Source organism: Globicephala melas, chromosome 13 (assembly GCF_963455315.2).
Source record: "Globicephala melas chromosome 13, mGloMel1.2, whole genome shotgun sequence".
Taxonomy (NCBI): domain Eukaryota; kingdom Metazoa; phylum Chordata; class Mammalia; order Artiodactyla; family Delphinidae; genus Globicephala; species Globicephala melas.
Window position 1 is genome coordinate 14,734,237 of NC_083326.1, and position 24,745 is coordinate 14,758,981.

At 48.0% G+C, this 24,745-nt stretch overlaps 1 protein-coding gene across 1 annotated transcript in view; it reads right to left on the reverse strand.

Annotated features, from left to right (window-relative positions):
* Positions 1-434: 434 nt before the first annotated feature.
* The window catches only part of CCBE1 (collagen and calcium binding EGF domains 1), a 233,723-nt gene continuing 209,412 nt past the window's right edge, over positions 435-24,745 (reverse strand). The window contains exons 6-11 of the mRNA XM_030868082.2: positions 19,189-19,292; positions 10,230-10,350; positions 4,686-4,825; positions 4,570-4,605; positions 3,791-3,826; positions 435-1,532 (exon numbers count right to left, since the gene is read on the reverse strand). Of these exons, the coding sequence (XP_030723942.1) occupies positions 1,299-1,532; positions 3,791-3,826; positions 4,570-4,605; positions 4,686-4,825; positions 10,230-10,350; positions 19,189-19,292 (671 nt within the window). The 3' untranslated portion in view covers positions 435-1,298. The remainder of the gene's footprint in view (positions 1,533-3,790; positions 3,827-4,569; positions 4,606-4,685; positions 4,826-10,229; positions 10,351-19,188; positions 19,293-24,745) is intronic.

Here is a 24,745-nt window from a genome sequence, read left to right on the forward strand (position 1 = left end):
GCAACTAGGACTAAATTATGGAAAATTAAGGAAAAACCGGGAGGAAGTTTTTAGCAAACGAGGAAAACTGTTGTTTTGCCCCTCCCTCATCCAAGAGATCTTTCAATCATGTGTCAGTCTGAACACGCTGGCAAGCTTGGCTGGCCCCTGACAAGGGCTTCTAATTCCCACAGACAGCACATTTACCTGCCTCTGTGACGCAGCAGGTCCCCTGCCCAAGGTTCTTCTGCCCCATGGCCAACAACCCGAGCAGGCAGCCTCTTCCAGCCTGAGCACCACCGTACACCGATCCAACCTGGATCACAGCCTAATGGCACCTGGCGGGCACCCGGTCACAGCCAGGGAATTCGGCACCTCTCCCTGAGGGTCAGTTACCTTTGTTTAACAAATAATCTATGGTTTACTAAGCAAGCTCACTCAATCGATCAGATAGCTTTAAAACGTCCTGGCCACCCGGGAGCCCGCTGTTCTAATGTGAACCAGGGCACTGCATTCACTTACTTTTTGTCTTGACAATGGAATTTATTCCTACAGCGACAGTAATTTTCTTCTTCAAATAGGATAGTTATAGATAAGCGTGGTAGGAACCCTTAACTGTCACATCTTGAGTGTCAGTATGTGGCAGCTTATAGGACAGTCAATATGGGACTGTAATTTTTCTCCATCTTTTCTAATCTCCACTCCTTCTCTCCTTTCCTTAATCAAAGTTAGGAAACAAGGTTGGATAAGAGGACAGAATATTTTAAATCCGTTAGATTGACAAGGAAAAAGAATTATCCACCAAGATAAATATACATTGTCATCTCTCCCTTTTCACTGAAAATTTTGATTTAATTTGACTTAATTTGATTTAATTCATTTAATTTGATTTAACTTTGACACTGAGGTGTAATAGTCTATTTTGGACACGTATCTATTATTTTTAATAAGTAAACTCACATTTTCTTAGAACTCACCTTGCCATTCCCCACTTTTTGATAGTCTGCCAAATTTTAAGACACTGTGAGAGTACCTGATTCAGAAATCAGAAGTCCCTGGGAAATAAGGAAGTCAAAGGGAAGTTCCATGCAGATTCTCCAGGGAAAGCAAGTAAATCAATCATTTCCTCCCTCTTGTCTTTAGTATGTCTAGCCTGAAAATAGTGTTTGGGATAAGAGAAGTACGGAGAAGAAAGGAAAAAAGTTTAAAAAAAAGAACGTATCTTTTCTAGGTCTCCAGTGGTGTTCTGTTCTGTTCTCTGGATGATTTCACTGCAGGCGAACACTGCTCTTCCTTTGGCGTGAAGATGTCGGCGTGTGCTAAGGATAGAAGTCTCTGTGGGTTCCCAAGTCTCTTGTCTCAGTTCTTTTGGGGCTGTCATCTCCAGAGCCGAAGTCCATGGTCTCTGGAGAGCTGGAAAGTTCCTGAGGTAACGGGAACTCCTCTGCTGAAGAGTCAGTCCGGTGCCCGAACACCTTTTCCTGCAGCTCGGTGATGTCGTTGCGGATGTCCGCCAGCATGAGCAACAGGAAGTCGAAGGAACCAGGGGGTCCCTGCGCAGGAGAGAGGTGTCAAAGCTAGACCACCACACACCCAACCCCTGGCCGACTGATGGCTTCCGTGGGCTCCGGGGTCTGCTGTCCTGCTGCTGGCTGGCAACTACTTAAGTCAACTCTGTGTCGCAAAGGGACGAAACATAAGGACTACAACAGCCTGGGGGATTCTGCCTTCTATTCCTTCAGCTCCCGGATGAGCTATGGTGACACGCTGACCTCTCGTAGCTCTAGGCTCTATCAAATCCGGTAAAATGACAGAATGTGAGAATAATCCTCCTAGGTTACTTTCCAAAGAACCCTGGAAGACACTTAGGAAGGCAGAGAGTAGTGGTTAAGAGGCTGGGGTTCTGTTGCGTTTGAACCTCAGCTCTGCCACTTACTAGCCGTGTTGCCCTGGGCAAGTTACTTAATTGATTTGGGTTTCTGTTTCCCAACCATAAAACGGGGATAATAATAGTCCTAACTCTGTAGGGTTTCATAAGTGAGGGTTTAATGAGTTAATGCATGTACAGGGCATGTAGCATAACACATTTTTAAATGTTATCTTTTTAAAAATGAAATTATTAAAATGTCTATAAGGATGGTTGACTATAACTGCAATTTTTAAAAAAATTAAATTTATTTATTTATTTTTATTTTTGGCTGTGTTGGGTCTTTGTTGCCACGTGTGGGCTTTTCTGTAGTTGTGGCGAGCGGGGGCTACACTTCGTTGCGGTGCGCGGGCTTCTCATTGCGGTGGCTTCTCTTGTTGCGGAGCATGGACTCTAGGTGCGTGGGATTCAGTAGTTGCGGCACATGGGCTCAGTAGTTGTGGCTCACGGGCTCTAGAGTGCAGGCTCAGTAGTTGTGGCACCCGGGCTTAGTTGCTCCGCGGCATGTGGGATCTTCCTGGACCAGGGCTCGAACCCGTGTCCCCTGCATTGGCAGGCGGATTCTTAACCACTGCGCCACCAGGGAAGCCCTATAACTGTAATTTAAACGAAGTTCAGTATATGGTAAAGGCGTCCATTCCTCATTGACCAGGAAAGGTCCAAACGAAGGCTTCCTAATTCTTCTACTGAGTGAACACCTTTTGTCATTATAAACTATTTACTAAGCCTTGGTTTCTATGAAGTGCTGTGTGGAACATGGGAAAATAATGTGTGAACATGAGTGTTCTGGGCTTCAATCTTTTTTTTTTTTTTTTGGCGGTACGCGGGCCTCTCACTGTTGTGGCCTCTCCCGTTGCGGAGCACAGGCTCCGGACGCACAGCCTCAGCGGCCATGGCTCAGGGGCCCAGCCGCTCCACGGCATGTGGGATCTTCCCGAACCGGGGCACGAACCCGTGTCCCCTGCATCGGCAGGCGGACTCTCAACCACTGCGCCACCGGGGAAGCCCTGGACTTCAACCTTTATCAGCCTCTGCAACCCCTGCTTTGAAGCCACCACCTTAGCAAGCAGCAGGACAGCAGCTTACGTAACTCTGCAAAGCACTCAGTGCTGCACGGAGAGCATTCTGACATCAGTGGATGATCACCTGAGGTGTGGCAGTTCAGATGCCGCCTGCATTGCACAGATTAGGGGATGGACACCCAGAGATGGATGCTAAGTGACATGGCCGTGATCAGAGAGCTAACAGGTGGAAGAGTGGAGATGGCATCTCAGACCTCCTACCTCTAAGGTCTAGGATCTTTGTCTTTCTTCAGAAGTGACACTGACTTCTTCACAAGCAATGGGGTTGCTTGAATCATCTGTGCTTTTGGATACGATTAATTTTCACTTTTAATCTCCCAGACACTATACGTCCAATCCAGCTAATTTTGTCTCAATGGTCCTGAGTAGCTGAGCACGTCTGAGCTTTCTGGAGGGGACGGTCATCCAACCTGCTAGGGTTCTAGTGGTGGCTACATTCTTAAACCTTCAGAGTTATGACTTAACCCCGTAGATTTCTTTTCTAGCTCCTTCAGATGTTGTAAGACATACCTGGAAACAGACTCACGACATACTGGGGTTTTGAATCTTAAGAGAAGACATTCCAAGTAGAGATTAGCTATGATCATAGAAACAACAATAGGAAATGAATTTTCAAAAGTAAACCCCAACCAGCTGCTAAAGGCTTCTGTGATTCTTCTTCTAACCACGGAGTTCTCTGTGGGCAAGCTGAGCGACAGCTGGAAGGGGCTGGCTGTTGCTCATAAGACCAACTTACAGGCTCCTCAGAGCTGCAGCCCTGAGCACACTGCACTGGGGAAGCAGGACAGGTGGTGCTACTTACTGGAGACCCTCTGGGGCCAGGTGCTCCTCTTTCCCCCTAAGAACAGAAGGGTCAGGGTTAGCTTTCTGGACAACACGGATGCCACCACCCCAGTCTCTATTTAGGTACCCCACCACTACCATCTGCCTGCACAAAACAGAAAATACTTCCTACGGGAAACAAATGTTAAGCTTGAAGCTGCACACGTGGGATCGCTGGTTTGAACCGAGCTGCTTTGAGTCAAGTGCCTCTCATTTTGATTTCCCCCGAGGCCATATATTTTCCAACCAGATCTGACAGGAGGAAAGCTGCTATTTCCAGGCAGTGTGTGGAATAACTTAGAAGCCTCCAAAGTAACTCACACTGACTTCTGTATGAGGCAAGTGGCAGGCAGCCCTCAGAGTGGAACCACCCACTTGCACAGAATGGGACTTCTCCTGTTCTTGACTTAAACACCACAAAGAAATGGGAACACACACAAAACAGCCCCACACGTAACACTGGCTAACGAGAAAAACCCACGCTACCATGACAGCAAGGAGGCTTGTTTAACATTTATAGGGTGATTTTTCTTAGAAGCGGTTTTGGCGGTTGTTTTTGTTATTACGGTTGTTCCGTATTTTAAGAAAATGGCTTTTTAGATTCTCCTCCCAGCTTTGGGGACAAAAGGTGTATCTGTGTCTCAACTTCGCCACATGCAAAATGGGGACAACAAACTGTGCTTGAGTTTTACGTGATGCCTGCCCAGTAGGTGGAAACTGAGAAACCTAAGGCGTGTAAGGACCCCCCAGAAGACTTACCTTAGAACCATCTCTTCCTGGGGCACCTGGTGGGCCCTACAAGACAAAGGGACCTAGTTTAACAGAAGGAACGCGCCTTCCCCAACTACAGATGGGAGCTCTGATGAAATACTGACCACGGGGCCCCTCCGGCCTTGCTTAATGTGGGACAGATCAGGAGACGGTCCCATGGGTCCCATGGAGCCCCGCGGGCCGGGCTGCCCGGGGGGGCCTGGAATACCCGGGAAGCCTGGGCTCCCCTTTGGTCCTGGTGAGCCTGCAATCAAAGAACACCTCATTAGTCCACAGCCCGCGAGGAGGGCAAGGCTGACTGACAAGAGAGTCCAGGAGCCCCATTCAGCCACTTCTCTTCCCTCTCTGACCTTTGCTTTCTGACCTCTCCACTGAGATGTCCCATAGGCAGTCTGAACTTAACACGGCCAGAAATTGACCTCCCTATTCTTTTAAAAAATGTTTATTGAAATACAGTTGGTTTACAATGTTGTGTTAGTTTCAGGTGTACAGCGCAGTGACTCAGACTTCCCCATTCTTTTCACGGACCTCCAGTCCCCCAGCCACTCAAGCCGGAAACCTGAGAGTCTTCCTACAGATTTCCCTGTTTCCACAAGCTCCTTATCCAATCAGTGACCAGTTCCGTGCATTTCACTTCTTTAACGGCTCACAACGATCTGCTCCTCTGCGCCCCCCATCACCGCAGGGCGGTGGTTAATGCAGCTGGGGAGTGTGAGTGTCCAGGTTTCAGCAGCATTTGATTTGCCTCTAAATCTTGGACAAGCTGCTTGACCTCTTTGAACCTTAGTTCCTCATCTGTAAAGCAGGGCTAATAAAAATCTACCTTACAGAGCAGTTCTGAGCATTGAATGAGACTTCAGATACACACACACACACCACTTGGTGTAGCACCTCACACACTGAGGCACTAAAATAAAAACCTATGTTAGCCCTTCCTTTTTTTAAAAACATTTTCTAGAATCAATGATTTTTTAAAAATAAATTTATTTATTTATTTTTGGCTGTGTTGGGTCTTCGTTTCTGTGCGAGGGCTTTCTCTAGTTGTGGCAAGCGGGGGCCACTCTTCACTGCGGTGCGCGGGCCTCTCACTGTCGCAGCCTCTCTTGTTGCGGAGCACAGGCTCCAGACGCGCAGGCTCAGCGGCCATGGCTCACAGGCCCAGCCGCTCTGCGGCATATGGGATCTTCCCAGACCAGGGCTTGAACCCGTGTCCCCTGCATCGGCAGGCGGACTCTCAACCACTGCGCCACCAGGGAAGCCCTCCTTTTTTAAAAAAAAAAAAAAAAAATTCTTTATTTTTGGCCGCGTTGGTCTTTGTTGCTGCACGCCAGCTTCCCCGTGTTGCGGTGAGCATGGCCTACTCTTCATTGTAGCCCTTCCTTTCATTTGCTTCAACTCTCGCCTCAGAGCGAGTCCCTCTGTTTCCCATCAGTCTTGTTCCCCCCTCACCTGTTCTTCACACCTCTATACAAATATTATTTCTGAGCAAGTCTTACTGTGTAACTTTCCTACTTTCAACCGTTTGGGGCAAAAGCCTCAAGCCACTGACGTGGGGCAGCAAATCTCCTGCAGGACCCAGGGGGATGGCTGTTACTATAAGAGGAGGGGCAGCAAACTCTCCGGCTCAAGATCTGCCACGGATACAAGCCAGAGTTGGGCTGCCACAGGTGGGGAGAAGACCTTACCCTAAAGCCTGGATGCCCAGCTCATGCTTAGTGCTGCAGCTGGACCAGGAGAACTGAAAAATCCTTGAGCTCCACAGCCCCACCTCGTGGTAGTAAGTCACAGCAGTCTCCCACTGGAGAACAGCAAGAACGTGGAGAGAGGAGCTCAGAGTGGCACAGCTCTGCAGGGGCTGCTGAAAGCTGAGAACCACTGAGAAACACCCACCAGCACCCTAGGCCCCCACTAACCATAGAGTAACAGTATCCTGCCATCGGAGGAATTTGAAAACTTGAAGACTGTGGAACACTAGAGGTAGAGACAGTGAGAACACACCCAAACCTGGCTCAGTTATTCATTAGACTGACTCAATTCTTCTTGCCAGCAGCCTGGATACCCACCTCCAGGAGTAATTATTTTGTCCCCCAGTCTCTACTGGTCCTCTCCGAATGGTATCTGGCATTCAGTCGAAAATTTTGAGGCACATTATAAAAAACCAAAAACCAAACAAAAACCAGCCCCCTCCCCGATTAAACAGCCCCCATTCAAGAGACAGAGCAATCAACAGAATCAGACTTAGAGGCGACCCAGATGTTAAGGTTATCATTCAGGGACTTTAAAATCACAGCGTATGCTAAAGGTGCTAGAGGAATAGACAGCTTGCCTGAACAGATGAGGGAATTTCAGGTCTCTTTTTGCTTTTGTCATCTGTGCTTTTGGCGTCATATCCAAGAAATCACTACCAAATCTAATGTCATGAAAGTTTTTGCCTGTTTTCTCCTAGGAGTTTTACAGTTTCAGGTCTTACATTTAGGTCTTTAATCCATTTTGTATATGGTATAAAGCAAGAGTCTAACTTCATTCTTTTGCATGGGGGAGGATATTGTGTTTTAACCCATTTTAGCCCGTCAACTTTATGAGGGCATGGGTTATATCTTAATCGTCAGCACACGCTCAGAGAGGCCCAGGTACAGAGAAGGCTGCTTAGTAAATGTGTCATGTCAAACGACTGCAATGAAGAAGCTGGGCTGACTGCTGTGCTATAATTATTCCTCAGCGATGCATTCCTTAGTGCTATAATGATTCCTCTCTTTCAAACGCACACAGTAATTACTTCTTGATCGTACGCGGCTCCTACAATCGGCAGAGCACAGTGATAGGATGGAATGGCTTTCAGGCACCAGAAAACAAAACAAAGACTTCAAACTTATCATGTTTGGGGACGTCTTTTCTAGCTCACAAAATAATTGAGCCAACATAAAATGCAGTCAATGTTCGATCCAAGTATGTCTCTCACCCCCTATTCTCAATGCTGGTTCCAGGTACATCCTGAAAGAGTTCATCTGGGAGGGGAACCAGATCCCTCTTATAACTCTGAATATAAATATAATATTTTTATTATATATTATATTATATAAAATATTATAATATTTTATATTATATATAATATATATACAATATAATACATACATTTTTATATATAATACAATATATTATATTATATAAAATATAAATATTTTACCTCTGATAGCACAAGGACAGGCCAGAGGTAATATCTCACCTTCATTGACACAGTCAATGAACTTCAGAGATCGCTATGTCAAGTGCCTTTAAAGTGTGGGGCTTTGATGTACAAACGTCAGCACCTTATAAAGGAAGAGTGGGAAGCACAGAACAGCAGCCGCTCCCTCAACACCAAAGCCAAAGGGTTCCAGCCTAGTAGAGCTTCCTGTATTGGTGGCCCAGGCTGTGATTCATCACAGACTCCAGGACTGGAATTTTAGTTAAGGGTAAGAGAAATCTTATTATCTCTCTAGTTGCCCTAACACATCTCAACTGAGGGCATCACAAACTATGATGCTAGAAGTAAGGAGAGAGAAGGAATAAGGATTGGAGGAGAAAGCAAGGGCATAGCCCATTGCCAAAGCCAGTCCTCAATCACTCCCTGCTCCAGCAAGGACCCTGGACAGCTCAAACCATGCTAGAAACCAGACGGCAGAACTGGAAAGGAAAGCTAGCAAGTCATTCGTTAAGTGAGAGAGTGGCAGGGACTTATATACACTACCAAATGTAAAATAGATCGCTAGTGGGAAGCAGCCGCATAGCACAGGGAGATCAGCTGGGTGCTTTGTGACCGCCTAGAGGGGTGGGATAGGGAGGGTGGGAGGGAGACGCAAGAGAGAGTAGATATGGGGATATATGTATATGTATAGCTGATGCACTTTGTTATAAAGCAGAAACTAACACACCATTGGAAAGCAATTATACGCCAATAAGGATGTTAAAAAAAAAAAAAAGAAGAAAGAAGCCAATGGCTCCCCTGTTCCTACTTTGTCCTTGTTGAAGTGACAGGTAGGCTGGCCTGGGGGGATGAACTTCCTCCAGGGAAGCAGAGCGAGAACATTCTCTTAGAGAAGGATGGAGAACACTGCAAACAATCAGTTTGTAAGGAGAGACCTAAGTCTACTTAGAAGCAGCAAGAGGCTGCCTGTGTGTGGCATCTGCTGGAGAAAACTCAACCATGACCCAGAGGCCAAAAGAGTGAACGAGAGGAGAAACCAAAGTCCTGGACCAGTTCTTGGTCTCTGTACAGACTGAGACCCAGGCCACCTGGGTTTTGATGGAAACCAGGAGATGAAGATACAAGTGGAGAAGAAAACATATAGTTTGGGAAGCATTCTGAGCCTTTGTTTTTGCTGACCCTCCAGCCTAAAATCTGCCCGTGTCCTCTGTGCTTGGACCAATCCTACCTCTCGTGTTCTTCCAGGTCCAACTCAAACCCCAAGTCCCCTGACCACTGCAGGCTACAGTGATCTCTCTCTTCCTTAAGCTTCTACAGCAGGAAGTACCTGCATACTTTACTTGGGGGCAGGCAGGTACTGTTTTATTCTATTTGCTTTCACTTTATGTGTCTTGTCATCCTCGTTAGAATGTCAGGAGGTCATTCACAATACCTAGCACACTGCTAGGCGATGAACATGAGGGATAAGACATCCATGTCTTAGAGTCATTTGTTAACACTAATGTAAAAAGTATTGATGTATCTACGGAGGGACTCCTAATAAAACAGAAAACACCCTGTTGTTATTTTTTAAAGTTCTCATTGCGTACTGCCTGACGGAATGATAGGAAATTTGGGATTTTCTTCAGAGTAACAAGGGTGAATCTCCAAAACAGTACGCGGAGGAAGCCAGACAGAAGGAATAGATTCCTTTCTATGAAGTTGTAGAACGGACAGAACTGCAGCAATACAAAGCAGGTCAGTGACTGCCTAGAGCTGAGGATGTAGATTGCCAAGGGCACAAGGGAACTTTCTGGGATGATGGAAATGTTCTACCCCTTGACGTAGACCAGATATAGGGTGGTGGTTAGGAAGTGCTTGATATAGGGTGTATGCATCTGTCAAAACTCGTCCAACTGTATCTTAAGTGTGTACAGTTTATTGTATAGAATTGTATCTCAATGAGATTGACATTTAAAGGAAAACAGAGAGATAAATATCAAAATAAGTATCAATGTAAGTGTGTTCACAAATAACAGGGGAAGGAGGAGACAGGATTGGGGAAGAGTGGCAGTGAGGCTGGCCATAAGGTGTTAGCACCGGGCGATGAGCCCACAGGGGTTCATTACGCCATCCTACGTTCATATATGTTAGTGTTAAAAATAGTTTTCATTTTGTTTCTCTGTAACTTAAGATGATCTTTATGAATCTTGTCCAAACCCAGGACAATGACTTTTTTCTCCCTGATTACTATTGGTTAGAAGGGTTTCTCAGGCTTGACCCAATTCCCCGAGGCCCTCTTGCCACACGGGCATGGGACTCCCTGGACCCCGGCTTCTGCTCCCATCCATGGGAGCTAAAAAACTCTGTCGCACCCCCTGCCCCAACTAAACGTGAGCTCTCGGCAGGCCCTGGCTGGTGAGCCTATCACCCTTTTATGCTATTTGCTTTCACTCTATGCTTTTATGCCCTTCTTTATACTCACCGGGGGGACCCTGGCCCCCAGGCAGGCCAGGAGGTCCTGGAATGTAGGCATTTGAGGCCAGCACCTTGTCACCAGTGATGTACTTGCCCAGGTCCGCAGCGCTGTTGGGTAGCAGGGCAATCTGCAAAGAGAAGAGGAACCTGGGTCAGGAAGCACCGACGGCCCCACCGCTGCCAGGGAATGCCCTGCACGTGTGTGGTCTGCAGAGGGCACAGAGCCTTTTCTTGTGCATACGTCTTTATCGGAGCCAGTCAGCGTGCAGACGGACGGTAGAGATCCTTCTTATAAACCCGGAGGCCTTCTAGTCAAAACAACTTGTACAAGATCACTCCCCCGGCTGCTTAGTGGGTGAACCTGGATCAGTTCCAGCCTGCCGAGATATCATTAGACTCATCATCTTCATAATTAATACAACCCACCTGTTTCAGACTTTTATTAAGAACTCATGTCTCAAACATTTGAGAAACTACTACGTGCCAGGCCCTGTGCTTCGTTCTAAGGCGACAACAGTGACCAAGACACGGTCCCGGCTCTTACAGATCTCCACCTTGAGAGCCAGGATGGAAAATATGACTTACAGGTCACGTGTACGCTCAGGTGTTTGGGAAACGGTGACTGTGATGGTTTTAAAATATGTCCACAGATTTTTGGACACTCCTCCCTTTAAAAGGTGGAGGCTAATTTTCTGCCCTCTGAGTGTGGGCTGTGCTTAGGGACTTGCTTCTAATGAACAGAAAATGACGAAAGTGACGGTGTGTAATTTCTGAGATAAAGTCATAAAAGGCACCGTGGCTCCCTGCCTCTCTCTCTCTCTCTGATTTCAGGAGCTCATTCTAGGGGAAGCCAGAGGGACCACACACGTGAATGACCTTTGCATTCCTTGAGGTCAGGAATCAGTGAGACCCTTGGTAAGAACTGCATGCTCTTAATGTCCATTTCCTCACGGATAACGCCCACCGTTAAGACGTGAGGATTACACAGGTAGTGTGTATCAGGTGCCCAGCACAGGACCTGAAATGTACTAAGTGCTTGATAAATGGTCGTTCTAGTCTCTTCCTTCCAGGAAGCTGATTCAGGGGTGTAAAATCAGTGGAGACTGCGTTTTTGAGGCTCAGAGCTACCCCCAGAGGTGTCACTCGGGATCCTGGAGTCCCACAGAAACCAAGTATCACTGCGATTTTCTGAAACAAGTTGCATTTGTCACCCACGTCCTCCTGGACGAGGCCCTGCTTGGGGACCCTCTGGCCAGAGGGCAATGCAAGTTACGAGAAGGTCCGTGGATATCTCATCCTTGCCCGTGGAGCGCTCCGAGGCTCTACACCCATCTTCGGATCTGAGCTGCGGACAGAGTTTCCTACCACCTGTTAGTGATCAGAGGTGGCCAACTGCCACTGTGACAGAGTTGTGCTCTGTGGGTTCAGCATCAGCACAGAGTGCTAAATTAGAAATTGTGCAAGCTCTCCCTCTGAGGCTTATGTCAACTCCAAATTACTACAGCTTTTGGTGATAAGAAATATAGAATTGAATGTTGATTTGAAAAACCATGGAGTTGGGGACTTCCCTGGTGGTGCAGTGTTTAAGAATCCGCCTGCCAATCAATGCAGGGGACACGGGTTTGATCCCTGGTCCGGGAAGATCCCACATGCCGCAGAGTAACTAAGCCTGTGTGCCACAACTACTGAGACCACACGCCACAACTACTGAGCCCGCATGCTGCAACTGCTGAAGCCCATGTGCCTAGAGCCTGTGCTCCGCAACAAGAGAAGCCACCGCAATGAGAAGCCTGTGCACCGCAACGAAGAGTAGAACCCCGCTCGCTGCAACTAGAGAACGTCCACGCGCAGCAGCGAAGACCCAATGCAGCCAAAAATAAATAAAAATGAAGTGAAAAATTAAAAAAAGAAAGAAAAACCCTGGAGTTTTCTTTACTTTCCTACTTCACGGGCAAGTCAGCATTTCTCACCTCTCCTTTTCTTCCCCACGGATTTCCTCCTGCCCCAGGGAGACTAGACAGTCCCAGTTGAGTTCAACCATGCCACATGAATAACCCCTGGGGTCTCAGGGCACCTGGGTTGATAGTAACAGAGCAGGAAGGTGGAGTAAAAGATGATCATGAGATCTTGAACCCCCCCAAGCCTAGGCCCGAGGAGTTTATGGGGAAACTACAAAATCTACCTACTGAACTGCAGCTAAGAGACCAGTGTGTGAATGGCACTGGGAGGCTTGGGAAAGTTCTGCTGTCCAGATGACCTTCTCTGGCTTCATAAAGTCCTCGGCCTTCTGCACTGGTGTGTGTTTCTGAGCATGGAGGTTTGGGAATGATTAGCACGACTATTTTGAAACATGACTCTAGAGGACATCCCTGCCCCAAGATCGCCTTCTCCTGCTGGGTGGCTGCTGGGTTTGGGGCCATCTTGAGCCAGATGTAGAAGCGATGATTTTTCTTAGTTACAGAGACAGACGTTCTTGCTAACAGAAGAAATCCAGTATGAACGAAAAGCGAACATCACAATAATACGTGGTCTGTATGTTGGCAAACGACTTGTACCTGCTACATCTGACGGAGAACAAATTCTTCCAGCTCTCTGCAAGGTGACTGTCCAAGTCCTGTAGCCCATTAGCCCCTTAATGAAGTGCTTGCAATGTTTCTAAAAGGTGAAACCGTGGGAAACCACGAGAGGGTTCTGGCGGTATCCCTGCAGCCTGGCATACAGAAGGGGCGGGGCCACGAGGCCTGAGGTGTTGCCCTGCTCCTCCTGTCCACCCCCCTCGCTCGCCTGCAGAGCACACGTCAGGCTCTCCTGGGTCAAGGCCTCTTTCCTGCTTCAGCTGCCCTAGGTGGCCTATTTGAGCCTAGGATGCTCCTCTGCCTGGAAATTCCTCCACAGTTTTTTTTTTCCTTTTCTCGGAGTTCTTACTGAAATCCATTCAGTTCATGGTGCAAGGATGCTCAGAGGGCAGGAAGCTCAAAGAAGCACCGACCCCCTCTTCCGAAGGGTCCCTCAGTGCTTTTGGAGCCCCTTAGCTAGTATGAAAATCCTTGGGTAAGGACAGCCTTGCAGGTCCATGAGCTAGAAGATTCCTGACCATCCAGTGTGTTCCAGATAAACAGTCTTCTTCTGCGCTTTGAGAAGACCCAGTGTTCCCCGAAAGATGCAAGGAAACACACTCAATTCCCCTATGATCATCGTTTAGAATTCAGTAGGGAAAACGATAAGAATTACAACCTTGCGCAATCTGCAAGCCAGCTTTGCACAATTTCAGGTCAGGGTTCATGGTTCAATGTCACTGCCAGGACCCAGCTACGTCCCAGGGGTTTATTTACAATGGTGCTGGCATCACTGTGTCACAGCGAGAGGCCACTCCAATCTGTGACTGCAATGCCTGGGTCCTGGGGTGGAACGGGGGTGAATCCCTGAGTGAGGAGAATTTAGAAGCGAAACTACTCTAACTAGAGGACAGAGGGTCAACACTGGCCCTTGAAGGCTAGTTCAATTTTATTATCTGCTTCCAAGAGAAAAACTAAATTGTGAATTTTATCTGTGGGTTTTGGCATTAGGCAGATCTATGTTTAAATCTCAGCCCTGCCATGTTCTACCTGTGGGATCTATAGAACTGATTATCTCAACCATATAATGAGGATTGTAATATCCACCTAAGAAGGGCTGCTGGGAGGATGAAAGTGACGATGTCCTGAACGTGCCTGGCCCAGCGCCCAGACTAGTAACCGCCAGCAGCCAGGACCGCGGACACAGTGCAAATGCTCTTCGGGGTGGGACGGGGTCAGGGGTTGAGGGGATGCTCCTGGCTCTGTTTCTAAATAGCGGGATGACTTTGGGTAAGTCCCTTCACCCTTCCAGGTTCTCATCTTCATGCTTATAAAACGAGAGGTTTGGGCCAGACGAGCAAGTCTTTGGATGTAAAATTCTGTAAGCAAGCTGGGAGGATGAGACCGGCACGTGGAGGGACTTCAGAGATTAGTCCCCACCCACCCTGGGCCCTCTCCAGCTCTCTTGGCTCCCTTGTAAAAGCCAGGAGGTGACCCAGTAAACACCGACCTCAGCTTCCTGGCTGACCTCCTGCTGGGTGATTACATCCCGCCTCCGGCCAGTTCCTCTGTGTGTCAGCAGGATGAGAGGAATGTAAAGGCACTGGCGTTTTAGAGGCGGCCCTCCAGAAATCCTGGCTTGACCGTCTACCCAAACACAGCAGATGACAGGCTTGAGGGGTGCAGGTGTTTGGGAAGAAGTCTGCGTGAAGAGTCTGCATTTCTCCTCGATTCCAGTCAATGGAATTATGAATATCATTATCTCGTATTAGCCTTCGTAATAAAAATACCTACCTCACGGGGCTGTTGGGACGAATCAGATGCTGCCTGTAAAGCACGTTATTAGGACGTATAATTCATGTTTATTATTTATTCGGTACGCATTTACAGAGCCCTTTCTAGGTGGCAGGGACTGTTCTAAGTCCTTTACAAATATTAACTCACTTGATCATCATGAAAACCCTACGTAGTATGTAGCACTGTTATCCACTTTCTCTAGAACTGAGGCACAGAGAGGTTAAGTAACTTACCCAGGGTCTCACAGCCAGGAAGTAATGAGGCTAGGACTTAAACTTAGCCAGTCTGGTTCTGGAATCTGTGGTCCTCACCACAACACCCAGCTGCCTCTCTTAATATTACTCATGATACTTGACAAAGCAATCTACAGTTACTTTCATATAGAATAGTCTTCCCAGCCATCCTGAGAAGACCCATTTTACAGAGCAACTAGATCAAGGTAGCAGAGGAAACCATGAACCACTGAGAAGCCATCTATTTGCCCAGCACTAAAGGCAGCACTGAAGCGAACAAACGCAGCCGTCAGGTTGCACATCTGCTCACACTTCTGAAATCGCATTGACCTCTAACTTCTGAAGCCTCCGCTGCCTGCCCCACTCCACTCGGCCATGGTGTTAACTCCACTGTGGGCTTGGTTTCCCAGCTAAGACAGGAAGCTTATTTAAGGCAGGCCTTTATTCTGTCCGTTCTCGTCATTCGTCATCTCCCAGCCCATCACAGGCCAGAGCGGGTGCTCAACAAACACTCTCACTTCCTCAACTGCTCCGCAGCAGCGCTGCTCTCAACTCAGATCACCCCTGCTGCAGGAACACAGGGACCTGTTAAAAACTTGCTCCTTCCATTGTGTATATATATACACCACATCTTCCTTACACATTCGTCTGTTGATGGACACTTAGGTTGCTTCCACTGGCTATTGTAAATAATGCTGCTAGGAACACTGGGGTGCATGCATCTTTTTGAATTAGCATTTTTGTTTTCTTTGGATATATAAAAAGGAATGAAATTTTGCCATTTGCAACAACATGGATGGACTTGGAAGGCATTATGCTAAGTAAAGTAAGTCAGAGAAGGACAAATGTGTTATCATTTGTATGTGAAATCTAAAATGTAAAACGAATGAATGAATATAATAAAATGGAGACAAACTCCCAGATACGGAGAACAAACTAGCGGTTAACACTGGGGAAAGGGAATGGGGGAGGGACAGAATCGGGGTAGGGGATTAAGACGTACAAACTACTATGTATAAAATAAGTAAGCTGCAAGGAAATATATTGCACAGCACAGGGAATACAGCCAATATTTCATAATAATTTAAAATGCAGTATAAACTATAAAAATATTGAATCACTAGGTTGAACACCTGAAACCAATATAACACTGTAAATCAACTATATTTCAATAAAAAAGTCATACCTGAAAAAAAAATTTCTTCATACCAGTAAAAAATAAAAAAATATATAAATTAATTAAAAACTGGCTCCTTGGGACTTCTCTGGTGGCGCAGTGGTTAAGAATCCGCCTGCCAATTCAGGGGGACATGGGTTCGATCCCTGGTCCTGGAAGATCCCAAATGCTGTGGAGCAACTAAGCCCGTGCACCATAACTACAGAGCCTGTACTCTAGAGCTCGCGAGCCACAACTACGGGAGCCCGTGTGCCTATAGCCCGTGCTCTGCACCAAGAGAAGCCACTGCAATGAGAAGCCCGCGCACGACAACGAAGAGTAGCCCCCGCTCGCCGCAACTAGAGAAAGCCCGCGCACAGCAACGAAGACCCAATGCAACGGAAAATAAATTTTAAAAATAAATAAATAAATTCATTTAAAAAAAAAAAACCTGGCTCTTTAGCTCAGATTTTTCTTCAGTGTTCTGATGGGACAGAGACCCCTCTCTGCAAGTCAAATGACGGGTATTTTATCTATACCCCAAACTCTCTTTTTAGCTAAATCACCTGTTTGTTTTTTTCCTTCCCAAAACACAGAAGAAATTGTAGAGGTGAAGGCACTGGGATCTGCACATCATTTCAAAAAAACTTTTTCACTGGAAAATAAAGGCACAGAATCTGGAAACCCCACAAAACAAATCTCTATCTTAGCAAATTATTATAAGGCAAACACCCTTTTATTGAACACCTAAGTCAAAAATCAGAAATTTGTCAGGGACTTCCCTGGTGGTCCAGTGGTTAAGACTCTGCGCTTCCACTGCAGGGGGCGTAGGTTCGATCCCTGGTGGGGGAACTAAGATCCCACATGCAGTGCAGCCAAAAAAAAAAAATCAGAACTTTGTCTACATGCTTTGACCCAATCACAGCCTTCTCCCTCCCTCCCCGCAAAGTAACTACTATTCTGACTTTAATCACTTCCTGTGTTTTAAAAAAATAATTTATCAAACCCAACTGTGCAGGCCCAGACACTATGGTCTAGCCTTGCCCACTTGAAAAAACAATACGTCTTTTAAGCTGCTTTTAACCTGCAGGTCGCTGCTCCACTTTTCTTAGAATCTATCCACTGAAGAACACAGGGCATTGGCCCTGTAGAGTTTCACACGGTTGGGATTTTGCTGACTGTACACTCATGGTGTTGTTCAACATGTCTGCATACCGTTTAATACTATGGGGCTGGCCACGGTCCAGGACACCCGGTAACCTACTTCTGAGCCAATGTTTATTTGGGCAGCTGTCCCATGTTCTTTTTTGAACAGAACAGATGGCATCAGCAGTAGTGAGAGGAAGTTAAAAATCAACGGACAAGCCCCACACCAGCACAGGAGCAGCAGTGAGGAGACCTGGGGTTTAGGGTCTGGCCTGCGTCTTGGGCTGACACCGCTCCTCTCTGCCAATATCGGCATCACGGTGAGAATTAAATGGGGTCCTGGATATAAAACGGCTTTATCAACTGCAGAATGTGACATGTTCTACTAGGCGCCTTTAAAAATGCGTTGTTTCTTGTGACGTTCCTTCAATGCCAGCTTTAGCTCAGACTTGACACAACGCACTTGTAGGAGAAATCGGTCTAAGGTGGATCCATTCCAGGCCAACCCCAGTGCAGGACAGTTACTGGAGTACTAACAAGTATTATTGGATCTGTGTGTAGCTCTGCCGCAAGGGCTTTAAGGGTAACATAAAATTTTCAACTTCTTCGTAACATTTCTTCTTTCATGGATTGTAAAACACTGCGGGGAGGTTAAGGGAAAGCCAGATGTTGAATTAGCAACTGAATTTCTCAACTAGTGAGACTTAGCGTCACTGACCCTAAAGAACATTCAGGCTGGAAGGAGCTTCCCCATAGCTCTTGGATTACTGACTCTCAGAGAAGAAAACAGAGGGTAGCCTTAGGCCTTGAGACTTCATCAGCTGCCTCGCCCAGGCCCGAATCCTCTGGCCCATGAAATGCAAACTTCTTCCACGAACGCTTTTTCAGACTCGCTCAGTAAATACTAATATCAATCCAAGTCCAACATGAGGATATCTGTGTGGGATGTATTACTGATAACTCTGAATTTATATGATATACTTGCAAGGTTTTCTGCCTGGTCTCTCTATTGGATCACAAGCTATTTGGAATCTGTACATCATACACATATATGCCTCTGCTAAAGTTGCTAGATCTTCACCACCAACGTACCAAAGGCCCGCAGAGCCATTTATCTTCTCAGCCTACTGACCTGCCTGTTCCACTGGAAGCTGTGGATCTCATTAGGGGCTGCCTGCATGTTTGTTGAACACGTGAAAAGCAATACTGTCTAATCTTACCCTGCCGCCCTTTACAATAACTAGATGTCAAAGTTAAACAGATTAGATACACCTCTTTGATGTACTAAGAGCCTTGAGGGGAAGCAATGAAACAAACAAACCAGCAAGTTTACGTTTTACAAGCGTAAGAGCAGTTTCTGAGTTGCCGACAGACTGGTGAATTCACTGACCTCAGGTATGATAAACACCATTGACCCGGGCACTGGACAGTTGCTTAAGCTTTCAGGGCACTAAGCGCATCCCAGGGGCATTACTCACGGCACAGCAATGTTACCAGAAATATGATGCTGTCAGGCATGCGTGGGAGCCTGACAAAGAGAGTCAGTCCTCACCCTTGGTGACACCGGGTATCTGAGCAGCTGCTTTCTGAGGTGTGTGGAGCCCAGAAAGCACAGGTCCTAACTTTTAAATGTGAAAAATAAAGCTGCTACAGAAATGCATCGCCAGTGATGAACGTTTATAGAGAAGATGTTCTCTGTTGATAAAACGTCGGTAAATGATTCTACCGTATTCTAGTTAGAACTGTGTAAGGGCCACGTGTCTGGATGTTCATGTCCCAAAAAGTCACACTAGTCGTTCCTCACCCTCTGCTTCACCACGTGCCCCTTACCTAGTGGTCTATTTTACTAGTCACCTGGTCAATCCCCTGCCTTCATTGTTCTGTTGAGCTATAGATAATGAGCTCCAAAGGTGGGTGGGCGAAGCGTCCCAGGCCAAACCTAGTTGGCAGCAAGCTCAGAGAATACCCAGTGAGGCTGTGGATGACATTTTCTTATTGTTTTCAGATGTTCCTCCACTTTGCCTCCACCAGGCCTTCCTTTCATCTTACGCGACCGTTTCTAACACGCCCGGCACGTACCTTCTGCTTCAGCTGCAGCACCGTCTGCTTCATCTGGTGAAACTCCTTGCACGTGGCACAGCAGGTGCCGGCTCTCACCGCGTTCTCCACCTTCTCATCGTGCCCTGAGAGAGAAGATGGGCTGGGGTCTGCCTGGGAGGCTGGGGGACATCCAGACCCAGGGAGACCGTGTCAAGAAGGGCAGTTCCAGGCGGACTGGTTGATACTGAAACGTGCAAGGGATGTGGGCTGGCGATTTTACAGTTCTTGAGTCGCTGACAGCATGCCCGGGGCAGCGGGGACACGGGGAGGGGCTCCCCCGCTACACTCTGGGCTCAGCTGTTTCCACTTAGGCAACCTAGCACCTTCCTCTTTCATTGTGAAAAAGTCAACAGTGGCCCTTTTACCATGAGGCAGGCTCTATCAACCTGACATGACTTACACTCCCCTCCAAGGGCCAACGTTCACACGCCGTAAATTATCCCCCAAGCCCAGGCAATGGGACTCGGGTGCAGGGCTCACAAAGCTGGTTTTTATCACCTCTGATAATCCAGCTGTTCAAAGGGAGCACGGCCAGGCCAGGCAGGGTCACAGACCGGGGCTGGGCACTGACCTCCGAGGAGATGTAAAGCCAGATGGAAGATGCTCCAGGCACCTTGGACATGCCCATCCAGGGCCATAATGGGACAGGCACAGGGCAGGGTCCCAGTGCAACCTTGTGGCGCATCAGGAGCTCCGTGGGCTTTGTGTAAAATCATATTTCTCTAAGGAATGGGTGAGTTAAATGGTGACACGACCCAGTATCCACATAGCCCTCATCCTACTGGCACCTGAACAGGCCACACAAGCCTGTGCTGGGGACACTAGACACCTGAGGTCATTTGCTACAGAAGGGCAGGTGCAGACTCCCATAGGCCTCTGTAAAAGATGGTAGCTGTGCGATATGGGCCCAGAGGAAGTGACAGGGGGAAGGTGACAGTTTTGGTCAGGGTGGCGGCAGGACAGTCTGACACCCAGGCAAGTGTCAACTCTCCTACCTTTGAAGCCTTTTGGTGTTGGGCCAGGTGTCCTGTCGGCGTGACACGTATAACACTAGGATCTGGAAAGTAGCTAGGGACAGTCAAGTGACATGTCTCTCCAGGTCATTTCTTCTGCTTCTGGGCCCACGTGCTTTTTTTTGGGGGGGACCTGCTGCACGGCATGGGGGACTTTAGCTTGCCGACCAGGGGTCGAACCCACTGGACCGCCAGGTAAGTTCCAGGGCCCACGTGCTTTTCTTCTTCCCGTCCTCTCTTCTGGGAAGCCTTCTCTGCCGTCTCCACTTGTGGATTCCTATGAGCTACCAAGACCCAATTCACGGGTTGCCTGAGACCCCCCTCCCCATACACAGAGACAGCCCTGTCCTCTGAAGTCAGGCAGCCTTTACCACGCAGCCTACTCAGATGGTGGGGATCCCGGGCTTCCCTAGAGAGGAGCTTCTCGTGCATGTGCCACAGCGGGGGCTGCCCAGGAACTGGAGCTGCTTCTTGGTACCTCACACAGGGGATGCTCAGTTAGCGAAATGAAACATTACAGGGTGAACTGTGTCCCCCCCGCTCCCCAACCAAGTGCACGTGATGAAGTCCTAACCCTTCAGCGCCTCAGAATGTGGCCTCATTTGGAAACAGGGGTCCTGCAGATGTAATTAGTTAAGCTGAAGTCATACTGCTGTAGGGTGGGCCCGTAATCCAATATGACTGATGTTCTTATAAAAAAGAGAAATCTGGACACAGCAGGGAGAAACCATGTGAAGATGCAGGTAGAGGTCAGGGTGAGGCAGCAGGAGCAAAGGAATGACAAAGAATTGTTGGCGAAACAGCAGGCGCTGGAGGAGAGGCCTGGAACGTTCTCCTTCAGTCCTCGGAAGGCGGCAACCCCGCTGACACCTTGATCTCAGACACGTAGCCTCACACCTCTGTCCTTTAAGCTACCCAGATGGTGGCACGGTGGTTATGGCAGGCCTAGGGCACGGGGACATGGGAGGAGGAAGTGGGCATCGGGAGAGCCTCACGCTCAGGTGATCCCTCCTCATGCAGCCCCAGCTGCCTCTCCAAGGGGGTCTGTGCCTGCCTGGTGGTCTACACGGTGACCGGTATTTCTGCTCTTTGGGAGGTGAGGGCACCCAGGGGCAACCTGGCAGTGGAGATCTCAGACTCCTTCCCTGCAGCATGGGGTGGTGGTAGGGGGCCCACTGGCCCTAGCCCTCCCCGCAGCCGGTGGGAGGCCTGAGGCCTGGTGTGCGCACATGCTAGGAACACGCTTCTCAAGCCAGCAGGCTGAGGTGGGCGAAGCAGTGCTGTCTGGTTGCGTTGCCATAAGCAACACCGCGATTCCCGAATATACAGACTGTAGCTTAGGTTGTCAGCGTGTGACTGGGAAAAGCACTTGAACCTCCGGGAAAGAGGCTGCCTCTTTTTAAATCCTTCCATGTGTGTGTATAACCTAACAGGGGTGCCTTGTTGATCCCCATCTTCTAGGCTAATTCTGTCCCACCAGGAGCTTCCCCACCTCCCCGGCCTGTGCCCACCTTCTACCACGCTCAACCAGAAGCCATGGGGGATTGTTTCCATTCACACCGTAGCTGTGTCACAACGAGCTGGGTTACGAGAAAGGTCTTCGCTTGGAGACGGTGAAATGCAATTGAAGGGCATGGCCTCCAGGGTCACAGTGCGAGGGGTGCGTATCCCAGCTCTGTCACTAACTAGCTCAGAGACCTCAGGCAAGTTATCTAACCTCTATGAGACCCAATTTCCTCAACCATAACACTGGAACAGTAAAACCTAAGACACAGGGCTATTGCGATGATTATATGGGGGTGATGCCTGTGGAATCCTTGGCACAAGGTTGGGTTCTAGTAAATGGGAGAGGGTGCCTGGCAGTCTTCAGGCCCACCAAGCCCTTTGAATTCTCTTTGCCTGATAAAAGGATTCTTCAAGGATTCTGGGATTAACACAAACGACAGAATGAGGGAAAACTGAGGTTCCGTGACGTCCGGGAGTTATTAACTGCTGTGGGTTTAGAATTAAGTTTCCTGAATCTGAGCCCAATGCCTTTCCTACAAATCAGGCAATTTCCTTTAGGCTCTTTATCCCCATTTAATGTACCATTTACAACCCCACTTGCCTAGGGAGCTTGAACACATCTGAGGAGAACAAGAGTTATTTAGATTGGTCTCCAACATAAGAGTGACACAAGGGAACTTCCATGCAAGAATACACTTGGTGGTAAAGGACTGAAGCTTTACCCAACTTTGGTTGTACTGATGATAGACAACGGTGGACTCCTGCATATGTAGATAACCCCAGCTCTAGGTTTGTTAGGTTTAAGGACAGCTGGGTGACATCCGTCTGTCCCAACCTAGCATTCTTTCATTCCATGCCATCTACTGGCCAGTATATGCAATCCCATCTCATAACCCGCCTACCAATCTCATCCATCCCATCTCCCCAGCCACTTATCTCTCTCATCCATGTATCTGTCCATCCACCCATTCATCCATCCATCCCTCTCTCCCTCTTAGCCATCATGGAGCATCTGCTATTCACCAGGCCCCATGGGAGGCATTGAGAATGTAAAATAAACGAGGATACCTGTTCAGTGATTTGAGACGGGCCTTCCTTTTAAGGAACCAGCCCTGCTGGCAGAGCCAGGCCAGCGTGAACAAGAGTTAAAAGCCCATCTGTCCGTTTGTACTTTTGTATACGCAGCTCAACTTACCATGTGTTGGGATGAATAGGGCAACCTGATATTTTCAGGATAATAACCTCTTTACCAGGTTCTAGACTCTATTTCATTTAGATCATGGAATGTTAGAATTGATACATCTTTAGTTCAGCCTCCTTTAGAGACAAGGAAAGTGAGAGGCAGAGGAGGACAGTAATTTGCTTTAGGTTTCCCGGAATGCTGCGTGCAGTGGACGAGCACTTACAGGGTCCGCATCTGGCACTGTTGGGGCGCAGTGAGCCCGCTATTGGGGGTTCTGCTCAGGACACTGGAGAGCTGTCTGCCAGGTGGGCTCCAGGGCAGTAATTCTCCATGTGGTCACTGGACGAGCAGCGGCAGTGCCAGCCTCTGGGTATCCGTTCTCAGAAATCCAAAATCTCAGGAAGGGGGCCTGGTGCATCGTTCTATCAAAGCCTCCAAGTGACTCTGAAGCACGTGCAAGTTCAACAAACACCGCTCCAGGGAAGCAGCTCTGTTGAGCAACCTCTCACCTGAAAATCCCTGGCCTGTTTCCTGTCCCTTTGCAGAATTATCAAAACACAGAGAACAAGGGTAACTTTGTCCAAAAGCCTTTGGAAGCTCCCGTGCACACAGAGGAACAGAGTAAGGACCACAGGCTCCGGTGGAGTCAGGTGATCAGGATTCGAACCCTGAGGCTGCCACTTCGTGCCCTGCAGGTTGGAAGTCACAGCTTCTGTGACTGCCCGTTCCTTGAACGGTAGAACGACAATGACCCCGTCACCTGTGGTTGCTGTGAGGGATGAAGGAAATAACCCCTGGAGGTTCGCAGAGCAGCGCCTGGCAGGCGGCAGGTGCCCCATAAATGTTAATATCATCGTCATGGTTGGTATCGCTGCTTATTAAGTTCCCTACAAAATTACACATGGGGGGAGGGCTCTCTGCACCATCCTCTGGAAAGAACTTCCAGAGAGTTTGAAGACAAATAATTGTGTGTGCAGACCTGGCACATGTCGTCTATTCTGAATTGGGGTTCATCTAGCCTGCTGCGGTACAGGATACAGTAACATCAAACGTGGAGCTAAAACAATCTTGAATAGGCTACATGAATAATTCGTTTAGAAATCTGGGTAGACATCTCTGACTTGGCATGTTCTCTGTCCTCTCCACTCATGATGTGGTGTCTCTAAGTATGACCATGTTAAGTGAGGCATCGCTTAACATTCTGCTCCAACTCGTTCAGATTTTAGAGGTGCAATATTATTGACTAGCCACAGGGGGTCGCGTAGCTCTAATTTTTACTGACGTTGAGCAGGCTATACCTCATAAGCGTTAGAAACAGAATTCCTGAGATGCCATCTTAGTAATATTTAACCAACTTAGGAAAACTAAAGAATGTTCTCGACGTATTTCATATGGGCAGTCACCAAGCACATTTGGTTTTAAAAGTTGATCGTGCACATCCGTGCCCTGGAGGTAGTGCTCAGCCCTGGTGGCACATTACCACCACTAGGGACAGTGGCGGGGGTGAGGGTTTAAAATTCTTGCCAACCATGCCGCATGCCACCCATCTGGGGGTCACAACAAGGGAACGCTGTCAGTCTTTTTAAAGCTCCCCAGGTTGACAACAGCTGATCTATGGATTAGTGGAGCTTGAAAGTTACATGAAACACCTGGCCTTCCCTGAAATAACTGATGTTGGGGGTCAAGGTCACTTTATCAGAAAAGAAACAAAAGTTGAAAAACAGAGACCAGAAAGCTAATTACTACGGAGCCAACATATCCTTAATTTGTCTCCGCGTCAGTGCTACATACGCCCTGGGGTGCCTACACTGGCTCCAGACATACATTTGCAAAG